The 13,840-nt window shown below is 46.3% G+C and overlaps 1 protein-coding gene across 1 annotated transcript; it reads right to left on the reverse strand.

Annotated features, from left to right (window-relative positions):
- Positions 1–877: 877 nt before the first annotated feature.
- Positions 878–4,559, reverse strand: LOC123077183 (ricin B-like lectin R40C1). Its single transcript, XM_044499400.1, has 5 exons — positions 4,277–4,559; positions 2,851–4,201; positions 2,522–2,644; positions 1,493–1,721; positions 878–1,270 (listed from the first exon to the last, which is right to left on the reverse strand). Coding segments are annotated over exons 2-5 (483 nt in total). The 5' UTR covers positions 2,980–4,201; positions 4,277–4,559; the 3' UTR covers positions 878–1,268.
- Positions 4,560–13,840: the final 9,281 nt, after the last annotated feature.

The following is a 13,840-nucleotide window of genomic DNA, read 5'->3' on the forward strand; positions in this document are numbered from 1 at the left end:
TGTGTAATTTTAGTCGTGAGTTTAGGAGCTCAAACTTTGAAGCTCACAACTTAGCGAAGCATGCTTTATCTCTCGGTGGTGGCCGCCATGTTTGGTTAGGACATCCCAGGAATTTACCTTCCGTCCCTGTAAACATTGTGACGAATTAATAAAAGCTTCGCGACGTTGCCTCAAAAAAAAAGACAGGCTAATCTAAAGTCGTAAAAGTAACATAGGTATGTACCAAGAGTATCCCGCGTTAAACCTATTGCTATGTTTGTTTCTTTCTTTTTGAAAAAGTCTATTGCTATATTGATATAGACAATTAAGAGTCCGAACAGATGGAAGCCCCAGATTTGAAAGGGCTCCACTGGATCGGTCATCGGCATAATTCGTGTAGCATATCTCACATCAAATTTACGGTGATTTATTTACCAGGGCTAGGGCGAGCCCGACACTCTCCAGTGGACAGGACATGATACCAACAATTATTGCTAAAGCTGGAATGAGAAAAGTGGAATACAAATAAAGCAGCAACTGGATTGAATCATATCAACTGCATGAGAAGGGGCATAGCAATTGACCTTGAGTACATTTCTTTTTGTTTTGGAGGGACATTCAACACATTTTTTACAAGAAAAGAGGAGTCCCTGATCCCAGACAAGATCAACGTGTCTACACCTCACAGATCACACCAAAAACTGGAGGATAATACGATTTTTTAAAACAAATTCAAACAAATGCGAAACCAACTTTAAAAGGATATTTTGTACATGTTCATACAGTTGTGCTTCTTCAGGAAAAAAAACAGTTGAAGCGCCAGAAAATAGGCACACAACTTGTTTTTGTACTGGTCGAAATGCCTGGATTTTCACCGTAGAGATTTGCAAATGACATCTATATTTTTCATATGTTTTCACATTTATAAAAGCGTTTTTGGCACGCAGGAGCATATGCTCCCTTGAGCCAAATTGAATAACCGCCAAAAGCTAAGATATATAGATACATCTCCGTTACAACAATATGATTGGATAAACCAATTCTATTATAGTTCACAAACATGTCACACGGCATGTATATACATGCATAATAACAAACACTGGTTTGTTCATGCATCCATCACACATAATCTACGCCAAATAAATCCATCATTACAAGTTCATTAATATATATAACTGCTCAAACAAAACAGAAACACCGCTCACGTCGGCGCCATCCTTTTTATTCCAGAAACACAGTACTTGCTTATTATTAAGAGGGCGCCCAACAAACTGTAGCATATGCATCGTTCCTGCCATCAGTACAAAACACAAATCAATCCCCAATTGTAACAGAAATACCTTGCTCGTGTCATGTAGCATGCATCTACTTTATGTTTGAGCGGGTATGTCTATTTGCATGAGAAGAAACAAACGGCACTTGACAAATCAAACTGTTCTAGTGAAACTGAACTGGAGCAACAGGAAATTAATACACGGCAAGCGCAGGAGTAGAGTAGGATAGAAGAACTTACACCAGGCAACGATCTTCCAGCGCTGGTTGTCGCCCTCAGTCCACTCCCACAGAATGAGTGTGGTTCCCTCGCGCACACCGCCATGGTCCTTGTCGCCATGGAGTGCATCAAAGTTCAAGTAGATGTTGTTCACCATCCTGATGCAGCGGTAGCCTTCCCCCACGTCCCTGCTCTCGGTCCAAAGCACCGACTCGTCCAGGGTGTCTGGATTGTACCTGGTCAGAAGAACCTAGGATACAAAAAAAACAAACCAGAAGGTGAGCAAATTCACAATACTGGAGCTGGGCACATGACCATGTGACAACTCAATAGCGTAGCAAATTATTCTGGAACCAGTGTTGGTTCTTTTGTCTAACGAGTTCACCGTATTATTTTAGAGCTAGTGTCGCTCTACACTAGAGCGGTCATGGACAACCGTTAGAACTACTCCGATATATGTGCACATGGATGCTAATGTGGAAGGCCATACTAGATCACAGTCACAGCAAGTACAATGACATTTTCTTACAAATTTTGCGGAACATGACAGAGCACATGAACACACGTGGAAGTATTTTTATAGTTATGGTCTTGTATGGTGATGTGAAACATCGTAACAGATTTATGTTTTTCACGCTGACATAATTTGCAATGTTTGCTGAACATGACACCTACTAGGCAAATATTATTCCCAAGAACAGGGAGAAATTTCACTCATGCTGGACTAGTTTATATCATTTTAGAAGTAAAAAATTAACTAAATCCTAGTGGTGATTATTCACTGAAACACCACAGGTCACACTGCCAATTAGCTCAAAGTGCTTCTTTCTGTTCAAGCTTATCCATTCTGTTTTTCATGTGCAGAATCGCTGCTAGTATGAATGTAGAGAAAGTAGGCATTTGGAATGTGTGGTGTGTGATATGCTTGCAGATACTTCTGAAATGTCTATATTTGCCAAAATCATGTAAGATCTACCGTCCACGCATGCATCGGATAGCAAAAATTGTAAGATAGATGGATGGATGAACTGAAGGAAGGAGGTTAGTTACAGGGTGAGATTGGCCGAGGGAGTGCTTGAGCGCCTCTCCGCTGGCCTTGTTGACGAGTGCCATGGCAGGGTAGCCTTCCTCATCCTTCACCCTTATGCTGTACTTCATGTCCTTGATCCAGTGCTGCATCATATGTGTATATTCAAATCCATCAACCACATGATCAGATAAGAAACAATACATGAAAAGTCGTTTGAGCAAAAGCCAAACTAGTGTCGAAAACGCTCTTATATTATGGGACGAAGGGAGTACTATTTTGGATGGATCGGGATCATGGAAGCACGTAGCCGATCTTCGATCGATCTTGCAGAGGTGTAGATGTGTGTTACCTGCGTGTCGTCGTCGCGATCGGTGCGGACGAGGCAGACCTTGCCGTCCCTGGCGGCGAGGCTGAAGCTTTCCTCGCCGGCCTTGCAGAGGATCCTGTACATCGGCTGCCTGGTCGCCGGGGGCGCCATTCCGCCGCCGCTGCCGTGGTGCGGGCGCGTCTCGTGTATGCGCGGTCCAACGCGGCCTCGTGTACGCGCGGTCCAGCGCGGCCTCGTGTATGCGCGGAGGAGGATGCAGACATGCAGCCATGCCCCAAGCGGGCTTTGCGCAGCCCGTCCGTGCTCCGGGCTGCAGCGGACTGCGCCTTGCGGGCCACGCGGTTATGGCTGCCGGCATTGTAGCCTCCGACCTCGACGCATGCAAGAGTGATTAAGACAGGCTAATCTCATTCATAAGCAAACCCTATTTGACGCTGCAGGGAGTTATATCATTTTTTGCTAACAGGCGCCTGCAGCGCTCCCGCGCTGGGCCGGTCCATCTCACACATTTTATTCTGGCTTGCTGGAGAGATTCGAACCCGCGACCGGTAGTAAGCTCCAATCGCATCAGCCAACCCGGAAAGACAACAGGTCGTGGCAATTCGCGCGCCGGCGCACCGGTTCAAGAGGATAGAGCCCAGCGCAACCGCTCGTCCTCATCCATGCTCGCCGGCCTCCTGCACGGCCGCGCAACAAGCGCTCGTCGGCCGCCCCATGAACCGCGCTTGCGTCGGTTGCTTGTGCCAGCGCACCGCAACAAGTCGCCGTCGTCGCGCAAGGTCGCCGTCGTCGTGCCCGAGCGCCCCGTGGTTGCAGAGAGGACACACCATTGCATCTCCGCCACCGGTCGCCCTTGCGGCTCCGCCACCACCGTCGTCCTCCATCCCAGCAAAATCGACTCCATGGTCACGACTTTCCATCTCGCCATTGTTGCTTGTAGCTCCCACCGTTGACGGTTGTAGCATCCGTCGATGAAGGTTGTAGCATCGCCGTTTGGACGCTTCCAGCAAAAGGACGCTTGGGGTTGTAGTTTCACACCCAAATGGTTGTAGCATCCCCATCTGCCACTCGCAGCTCCTCGCACTGCCAGTTCCAGCATCGCCGGCAGCCGGTTGTAGCATCCCCGTCTGCCCACTCGTAGCTCCTTGCACTATCGGTTCTAGCTCCGCCGACAGCTGGTTGTAGCAAAAATCATCGCCGGTCGTAGCAAAATCCGGCAATGGATGCAGCAAAACTTCGTCACCGCCGTTGTGGTTGCAGCTTCGCCGTGAAATCCTTGTAGCAAAAATTGTCGTCGATCGTAGCAAAATCCGGCAATGGATGTAGCAAAACTTCGTCACTGCCGTCGTGCTTACAGCTTCGCCATGAAATCCTTGTAGCAAAATTTTGTGTCAGTAGTAGCAAAATCTGACGAAGGTTGTAGCAAAAAAATCATAACGACACGCACCCCACTCTCCGCCAGCCCCGCCGGTTGAAACATCCCCGGCCGGCTGCTCCCCAGTCGCGGGCCCTCATCGTCTTCCTTGCACTAACGCGCCTCCCCCTTGCAGCGTGGGCAGGGAAGGGGGTAACCAGCTATAGAACTCCCACGCCCGGCCCAGGCTCGCAGGCTCGCGGCGTTCTCCCGGCCGGAGAAGCAGCAGATGGCCGCACCTTCAGCGGAGACATGGAAGAGCTCGTCCTGTGGTGTTGAGGAATTTAATGGAGGAGAAGAGAAAAGAGATAGACTGCAAGGAAAATGGTTGTGCGGTGTGAAGAGATAAGGGATGGGCGTGTCCTTCAGGCCCACCTAGGCATGTGGCCAGCTTTTTACGTGTGATGTGCGAGCGCGTACCAGCGCGACCGGCGCAAAGTTAAGTCGGCGCACCGGTGTTCTATGTTTCCCTTTATTTATACTTTGCCATGCAGTTTTTTCTCTTTCTTGTTGTGTGTTTTTTCTGGACCGGTTTTTCATTCTTGTTTTTTTGTTTCGTTTCTTTCATATTTTTTCCTTAATTTTTATACACAAACTAATTCTAATTAGATTAAGTTTTTTCGTAATCGGTCAACTATTTTCAACTTTGGTTAACCTTTTATTCAAAATCGAGAATTTTTTAACATCAATGAACTATTTTTGATGAATTTTTTCGATTTGATGAACTTTTTTTAATTTGATGAACTTTTTTCAAAATTGATGAACCTTTTTACAAATCTGATGAACTTTTTTCATAATCGATGAATTTTTTCAAATTCAAGAACTTTTTCAAAAGTGATGAACTTTTTTGAATTTCTGAACATTTTTCAAAATTGGAGAACTTTTTTTTCAAAAACTAGATGATTTTTTTTAAATCGGTGAACTTTTTGCCAAACCGATGAACTTTTTTCGAATTCAATGAACTTTTTTTTGAATTCGATGAACTTTTTTTTGAACTTGATGAATTTTTTTCAAAATCGATGTACTTTTTTCAATTTTTTGAAATTTCTTAAAATTTGATGAACTTATTTTAAAATCCATGAAATTGTTTTCAAATTTATATTTTCTTTTTTCAGATAATTTATATTAGGTATATGTAATGTTTCACTAAATCAAAAGGTTAAGTAGAATTGTTTTCTTGTTGTAGACAACAATGTTGCTTCGGTCTAGTGGTTAGTGGGGTTGGCTCGCAACATTGCTATGCCACGTTCGAATCCCAGCAACTCCGTGTGGATGACCTAAAGTTTATCAATCTGTGGAAGGCATAGGATAAAGATGGTGTCTTTCAAACAACCCTGCAACCAAATAACAAAGAGTCTCTTGTGTCCCTAACACAACAAATGCAATGGTATTGTATAGGTGCACTAGTTCGGAGAAGAGATGGTGATACAAGTGTAGTAATGATAGTAGATATTGATTTTGTAATAGAAACAATAAAGACAACAAGGTAGCGAATAACAAAAGTGAGCACCAGCGGTATTGCAATGCTTAGAAACAAGGCCTAGGGTCCATACTTTCTCTAGTGCAATCTCTCAACAATGCTAATATAATTGGATCATATAATCATCCCTCAATGTGCGATTAAGAATCACTCCAAAGTTTCTATCTAGCGGAGAACATAGAAGAAAAATTTTGTAGGGTACGAAACCACCTCAAAGTTATCCTTTTTGATCGGTCTAATCAAGAGTTCGTACTAAAATAACACCAAGTTGTCCTTTTCGATCGATCTATCTAAGAGCTCTTACGAAAATAACACCATATGATACACATCAACCAGCTCTAATGTCACCTAGATACTCCAATGTCACCACGAATATCCGTGAGTTGATTATACGATATGCACCAAACAATTTCAGATTTATAATACTCAATCCAACACAAAGAACCTCAAAGAGTGCCCCAAGATTTCCACCGAAGAAATAAGGATGAAAACGTGCATCAACCCCTATGCATAGATTACCCCAATGTTACGTCGGGAATCCGCGAGTTGAGTGCCAAAACATATATCAAGTGAATCAATATGATACGCCCGTTATTTCTGGTGGTTTCTGTATTTATAGGATTTTTTGGCGTTGGTTACACGCGAAGATGGGCTTTGAGGGGCCCACCACCCACCAGGGCGCGCCAGCGGGGGCTGGCGTGTCCTAGTGTCTTGTGTGCAGCAGGGCCCTCCTCTGGTGGTTCTTTGCTCCATTATTTCTTTTTTCTTCCAAAAAATCATCAAAAAGTTTCGTCCAATTCCGAGAACTTTTATTTCTGCACAAAAAACAACACCACAGTAGTTCTGCTGAAAACAACGTCAGTCCGGGTTAGTTCCATGTAAATCATACTAAAACCATAAAGAATTTTTGTAAAGATGGCATGAATACTTCATAAATTATAGATACGTTGGAGACGTTCCAACGTATCACGTTGCCGCTCACTCCCTGGTTCCCGACTGGGTCTCGCTGACCGTGTGGGATCTCCTGTGGCCCGCCTTTTTCAGTGACCGAGTCTGGGAGCGTGTTCTACGACCCGTACAGATGGCACTCGCAGGGTTTGGGTACGGGTGGAGCCACCCCATACCTTTACCGTCCCATTTAAGCTTACCCACCACCCATACACGCTAGTGGATACAAATTTTTCCCATAACCGGCACCCGACAGGGTAAATGGGTACCCGCAGGTAAAAATACCCATGTTTGCATAACAAAAATTTGAGCGACACATAATCATAAACAACAACATACAATCATAATTTATAAACAACAACACATAATAAAATAATACAAACTTATAAACACTAACACATCATAAACACAACACATTTCATAAACATCATCACTTTCTTGTAAACAACAACACATCAAAAAAATCAACACATAGTCATAAACAGTAGTAGATAGTCATACATTTACGTTCACAAACTCGCGATAAAGGGTAGAGGTAATTTCCCGTACTTATTAGATTTTATAAGGGTACATGCACTAGTGAAAAATGGGGCTTTAGTCCCGGTTGGCAACGGCCTTTAGTCCCGGGTCACCAACTGAGACAACGAAATTGGGACTAAAGGCCCGCACCCTTTAGTCCCGGTTGGCCACAAACCGGGACTAAAGTCCCTCCACGTGGCCGCGAGCGCGCGCTGGTGGCTGGAGGACCTTTAGTCTCGGTTGGTGACACCAACCGGGACTAAGATCCCACGTGGCCGCAAGCTAGCGCCGGGTGCTGGAGGACCTTTAGTCCCGGTTGGTAACACCAACCGAGACTAAGGATTTTGTGTTGGGGTTTAATTAGGGTCTTAGGGTTTAGAGTTTATAGTTTATTTTTTCTTTTCATTTTGTGTTTTCCATTCAATTCTTTTTTTTTCAAACATATTTTACGCTACTACATACTGTACACGTTATGCATAAATAATATAATTTCTCATACGACCATGCATATATAATATAATTTCTCGTACGACCATATATACATATATAATTTGGTATATACAATTTCTCCTACAATTTCAAGATCATTACATGCAGGCATTAGCGGCAATGGTATTCTCCGCTTTCAGATATGACCTATGTAAGCAAAAATCCCGCAATTTCCTCTTGAATTGCTCGTATGCGATTCTCTGGTAGGAGCTTCTCCCACATCTCATCCATCTTTAAAGAAGGAGATCAATATGAATATATTAGGTGTGTGTATATATATTAGATCATCATAAAAAAAATTGAATAGTGTTTACGTACCTGAAGTTGTCTTAAATCTATGTGTCATTCAGTCGTCATGCGAATGTTCTCGTAAACTTAGTATGCACATAAATTGGTCCCCTGTTTCTGCCCCATGCATTTTGCGAGAATAGAATTCAATCAAATAATAATCAAGCATGATAATGGTATTGAAACTAGAATTAAAGAGATGCGCAGACTTAGCTAGTACTACTTGAAAGGATCGATATAGTTGACTAGAGGGGGGAGGCGAATAGGCAACTAACAATTTTTAGCTTTTCTTTACCAATTTAAACTTTGCATCAAAGTAGGTTGTCTAGATATGCAACTCGGTGGGCAACCTATATGATGCAACAACCACAAGCACAGAAGCAAGCAAGGGATATAACACAAATAAGCTTGCACACGTAAAGGCACGAGATAACAAAGAGTGGAGCCGGTGAAGACGAAGATGTGTTACCGAAGTTCCTTCCTTTTGAGGGAAAGTACGTCTCCATTGGAGCGGTGTGGAGACACAATGTGAGATGTCGTGATTCCAGTATTGGTGCCCTTGGAGGCGGCGACCGGACCTTTACAAACAAGGTTGGGGCAATCTCCACAACTTAATTGGAGGATCCCAACGACACCACGAAGCTTCACCACAATGGAATATGGCTCCACGGTGACCTCAACCGTCTAGGGTGCTCGAACACCGAAGAGTAACAAGATCCGCAAGGGATTAGTGGGGGGAATCAAATTTCTCTTGGTGGAAGTGTAGATCGGGGCCTTCTCAACCAATCCCTAGAAAATCAACAAGTTTGATTGGCTAGGAAGAGTGATCGGGCGAAAATGGAGCTTGGAGCAACAATGGAGCTTGGGGATGGAAGAGGTAGTCAACTCGGGGAAGAAGACACCCCTTATATAGTGGAAGAACAAATCCAACCATTATCCACCAACCCAGCCAGCGTAGCACGGTACTACCGCGTCAGGGCCGTGGTACTACCGCAAGGTTATGCGGTACTACCGCAGGGCCATGCGGTACTACCGCCCGTGCGGCTGAAACCAGAACAGCCCAGAAGCAAGAAAGCTGAGGGCGGTAGAACCGCTGACACGGTACTACCGCTCCCCCTTGCGGTACTACCGCAAGTCAAGGATGGACTGGATATTGGAAGGGCACAGACATATAAAAATACATCCGTGGCAACTTCCGCTGAGTTGGGATCTATGCAAAAATCCGACACGGTAGTACTGTACGTCAGGAGCGGTACTACCGCGTGGCTGCTGAGCCAGGCCAGAACGCACGATACTACCGCGCACAGGCGCGGTACTACCGCCTAGGGCGCGGATGTAAAAAATTACATCTGCCCCTACTACTGCTGCCGCAGCATCACTTGGCCTGGGGACCACGGTACTACAGCTCCAAAGGAGCGATACTACCGTGGGCTCTTGCGGTACTACCACACCAGGGTCTAGTACTACCGCAAGGGCCTGCGGTACTACCGCTCCTAGGAGCAGTACTACTGCATGCCCAAGCTCAGCAAACAAGACAATTTGCATAGACGAGAAAAGACGGAGGATGCTCCAAAGTGCCAAAGGAAAGGAGGTGCAAATGGAGTAGACGTGTACGTGATGATTCCACCCAAACCTTTCCAAAGCGGACCCCCTCTTAATAGTACGGCTTTCCTACGACTCAAATCCACCGAAAAGAAATGTAGAGAAACGCCGTCTTCAATAGTCTTCGAGGGGCACCAACTCGTCTTGTGCGTAGTGATGAGATGTCTGAAATACTCAACGCACACGATTAGTCCGTAAAAAGCATTGTCATCAATCACCAAAACAACTAAGGGATAAATATGCCCTTACAACCTCCCCCTTTTTGGTGGACTGATGACAATACGGGATTTGTACAACAAGGAGATAAAATGAACATGGGCAAACCCCACATCTATAAAATATCGACGGGCTCCCCCTAGATGTGTGCTATCTAGATAAGTGCTTTGGACTGCACGGCACACATACTAGGATCAACACTCCCCCTATATTTTATAGACAAGGCATATCTTGCAACAACAAGGCTAACACTAAGCAAGATAGTAAATATGAGCATAATATAAATAGCACAAGATAGCATAAGCTCAATAAGGTACGATAGAGTGCATATGTCTTACACCATATGATAAATAAATCTCAGAAGCGCAAACCAAACCAAAGCAAACGAGGTTCAACGGAACAAAAGCAAATGAAACAAACACGATAAACGACTCGCAAATCCTACACGCTCTCCACCTTTGGCATCGAGACGCGAAAAAGGCAGAGAGGACACCTACAACACACGTGGTGGCTCAAGCGGAGTAATCACTCGCACGCTCCTCGTCAGACTCGGCGGTGGGTATGGGCTCCTCCTCAGACTCAGTCCACTGATATCCTTGCTTCGCCATCCATTCGGCCTCTGGATTAATGTGCTTCTCAGACCCACTGGATACCTCCTCACCAAATATCTTGAAGATCTTCTTGTCGCGGCGGCGACCCTCCTTGGAAGTAACATGAGCCTTGTATTACCCCTGGGCTTGCATGCAGAACAAGGCCTCCATCTTGGCCTTCAGCTTCTTGGCCCATGAGGGCTCAGTGGAGGGAGGGGCATACCCAGCAGGGCTGTCCTCATCTGCATCCTCCACCCCAATCTCCTCCTCATCAACATCCATCTAAGCAACCGCTGCCTCAGCACGAGTAGTGGTGTTAGCCCAACTGGGCTTGATGCGGAGTCTGATGGGGTCATCACGGATCCAGTCAGGGGCCAAAAACTCATCATGCAGGAAGAGCTTCTCCCCTGTCTTCGAGATCAAGAGAAACAGGTAAGGTCCATAGATGGGAACCTTACGGTTGAACACCGCAAACTGAAGCACGCACCACATGATGTGGGAGACGTCCAAAGGTTGGGTCTGAGGGAGACGCGCCTCCTCACAGATGAACATCATGTCCACAAGATAGGCATGCACCTTGTCCTTGTCCCCAATGCGTGGGAAGAGAGAGTTGCGGAAGATCCGGTGCATAATGTCAAGGAAAGGGTTCAGAACCCACGCCTTCTTGCCACTTGGAAGGAGCTTCTCAACATAATACTGCTGGAGCTTGTTCTTGTTAGAAGACTCGGAGTTGGCATGAGGGCGAACACCAACGGGCGTGTTGAGCCCCTCATCAGGTACGCAGAGCAAATTCATGAATTCCTTCCATGTAGCAGTCAGCTGACGTCCATTGGTCATCCAGGTCATCCTCCGTTCCTCATCAGTGTGAAAGTGAACCGAAGCAAAGAACTGGGCCACAAGCTCGGGATCAAAGTCCAGGTGAAAAGAGATCACATCCTCAATGGCAAACTGCTCCACGAGATCCAAGGCCTCACCAAAGTAGGCACGGTGCTTATCCTCCCTCATGTGATTCATATCAATCCAGTGCACGTCCACATATGTGTTCTGCTTGCCCTTGATCACATCCAAATAAATGAGATTCTGCTGCTTGGTCAAGAACAGATCGTTCTCTCTGAAGTTGGCACGAGGATTCACATAAGGGTTGATCCTCCTTCGAGAGATAAACTCAGCCAGTGGTATCTCATCCATGCCCATGGAGGGCTCCTTCTGCTTGGTGGCGGTGGTCTTGGTCCTGCGTTGGGGGGCATTGGAGCCCTCTGGAGCTTCATCTTGGTTGCGAAGACGCTTGGAACCCGTGTCACGGCTGGGATTGGAACAGCGAGCAGGAGCATCGGAGCACCACCTAAGACACATAACACAAAAACACGCACGAGAAGCGAGAAGGATCAATGCAAAGACCACAGCAAAACAGGTGAAACAAGTAGAATGCGCACTTGGTAATTGCCATGAAGAAAATTTGACAACAACGCTAGTACTGCTTGTCTGCGTGGTACAAAATTTTTAGTGCCGCTCCTAGTCGCGGTAGTACCACGCGGCAGCACGGTAGTACCGGGGCTCGGAGCGGCAGTAGAGCTTTAGTACCGCGTTGCGCGCGGTAGTACCGCACCTGAGATGCGGTAGTACCGCACGGCGTCAGATCCGAATCAACTGAATCTGAGAACAACCGTGACAACGAGGCGGTACTACGGTTGATAAAATCTACCACGGGACAACAAATCAAGTACAATTTCGACGCATCACTACTCTCCTACATCCTACTCTTGCAAAGATTTGGCCTAAAATCTCAAGAACAACATGCATCTCCCCAAAAACCTAGAAGCAAAAGAATGAACAAAGGAGAGAGGGATTTGGGGAGAAACCTTGTTCCATGGCAAGAGGAAGTGGTGGGGAACGATCCCACTGGTCGGAATCTGAGGAGAGCGGCCAGAGACGGAGATCCGGCGAGGGTCTCCGGCGCCGTTCTTGAGCGAGAGAGAGAGAGAGAGAGAGAGAAAGACGGCATGGATAGAAACAGTTGAATGGGTATGGGGGAGTTGGAACTCCCCCTGCCCGCTCTTAACCCCCACGCGCCCTCGACAGCGCGGAACTACCGCACGTCATCGCGGTAGTACCGCCCGGGCAGAAGTACCGCACCGTGGGCGGTAGTACCGCTCCCCCAGGCGGCAGTAAAAAATTACTGCCGCGCTGGGTGCGGAAGTACCGTGCGCTCCTCGGTAGTACCATGGCAGGCCACGGTAGTACCGTGTGCTCAAGAATATGCAAGTTTCAAGAACAAGGGAAAACAAAGGGCCTTTGCAAAGCAAACTTCAAGCGAACGGACACACCAAAACGCTGACACACGAGACAACACACACAAGCTCGACACGACGAAAGGAAGACAAGAGACAACAAGGACTAAAACACTCAACACAACCTCTCTAGAGAGAGGGCGATGGACGGAGCCACCTTTGTTTGAGTCAATTGGTATGGCACCGCGAAGAATTATCCTTGGGCCCATGACCAAAACTCGTCTTTGAAGCACAAGTACCATCAACAATGGCTAATGTGAAAGAGTTGATCAATTTATGCATAATGGGGGGAGGGAGAGTTCATTGAGAGAACAACACTCCCCCTATGTCCATGCCTACACCTAAACAAGATAACAAGTTGAGTATGGTGGGGTGTGCAAGGGTTCAAGCAACATTGCTCGAATCAATGATATTTAGCTCATGCCTTAACTCGCGAAATCTTGCTTCATCCAAGGGCTTCGTGAAAATATCTGCAAGGTTATCATGAGTGTTGACGTAGTTGAGCTCGGTCTCCCCTCGCCTAGTGTGATCCCGGATGAAGTGATACCGAATCCCAATATGCTTCGTCTTGAAGTGTTGCACCGGGTTGAGAGAAATCTTGGTGGCGCTTTCATTGTCACGCCAAAGAGGCACTTTGTCACAAATGACACCGTAATCCTTTAAAGTTTGCCTCATCCAAAGAAGTTGCGCACAACAACTACCAGCGGCCACATACTCCGCTTCGGTGGACGAGAGAGACACACAACTCTGCTTCTTAGAAGACCAACTTACCAAAGAGCAACCAAGAAATTGGCACCCTCCGGAAGTGGACTTCCTATCCACTTTGTCTCCCGCCCAATCGGAATCCGAATATCCTGCAAGCTTGAAGTTTGCACCACTTGGATACCATAAGCCAAAGTTTGGGGTATGAGCCAAATATCTAAAGATTCGCTTGACCGCCACAAAGTGGCTTTCCTTATGTGCAGCTTGAAACCTTGCACAAATTCCCACACTCAACATGATATCCTGTCTAGATGCACAGAGGTAAAGCAAGGAGCCAATCATGGAGCGATATACCTTTTGATCCACCGCTTTACCATTGGGATCAATGTCAAGTTGGCACTTGGTGGGCATTGGAGTGGAAGCCGGCTTGACATCACTTAGCTTGAATCTCTTGAGCATGTCTTGAGTATATTTT

The sequence above is a fragment of the Triticum aestivum genome, chromosome 3D (genome assembly GCF_018294505.1).
Source record: "Triticum aestivum cultivar Chinese Spring chromosome 3D, IWGSC CS RefSeq v2.1, whole genome shotgun sequence".
Taxonomy (NCBI): Eukaryota; Viridiplantae; Streptophyta; class Magnoliopsida; order Poales; family Poaceae; genus Triticum; species Triticum aestivum.

Bases quoted from the DNA above. Each gene is read 5' to 3' on its own strand.
- LOC123077183 (XM_044499400.1), bottom strand. From the start codon at position 2,979: ATGGCGCCCCCGGCGACCAGGCAGCCGATGTACAGGATCCTCTGCAAG. The intron at 2,645-2,850 runs GTAACACACATC...CATATGATGCAG, and splicing joins ATCGCGACGACGACACGCAG to CACTGGATCAAGGACATGAA. The intron at 1,722-2,521 runs GTAACTAACCTC...TTTGTATCCTAG, and splicing joins CCCTCGGCCAATCTCACCCT to GTTCTTCTGACCAGGTACAA.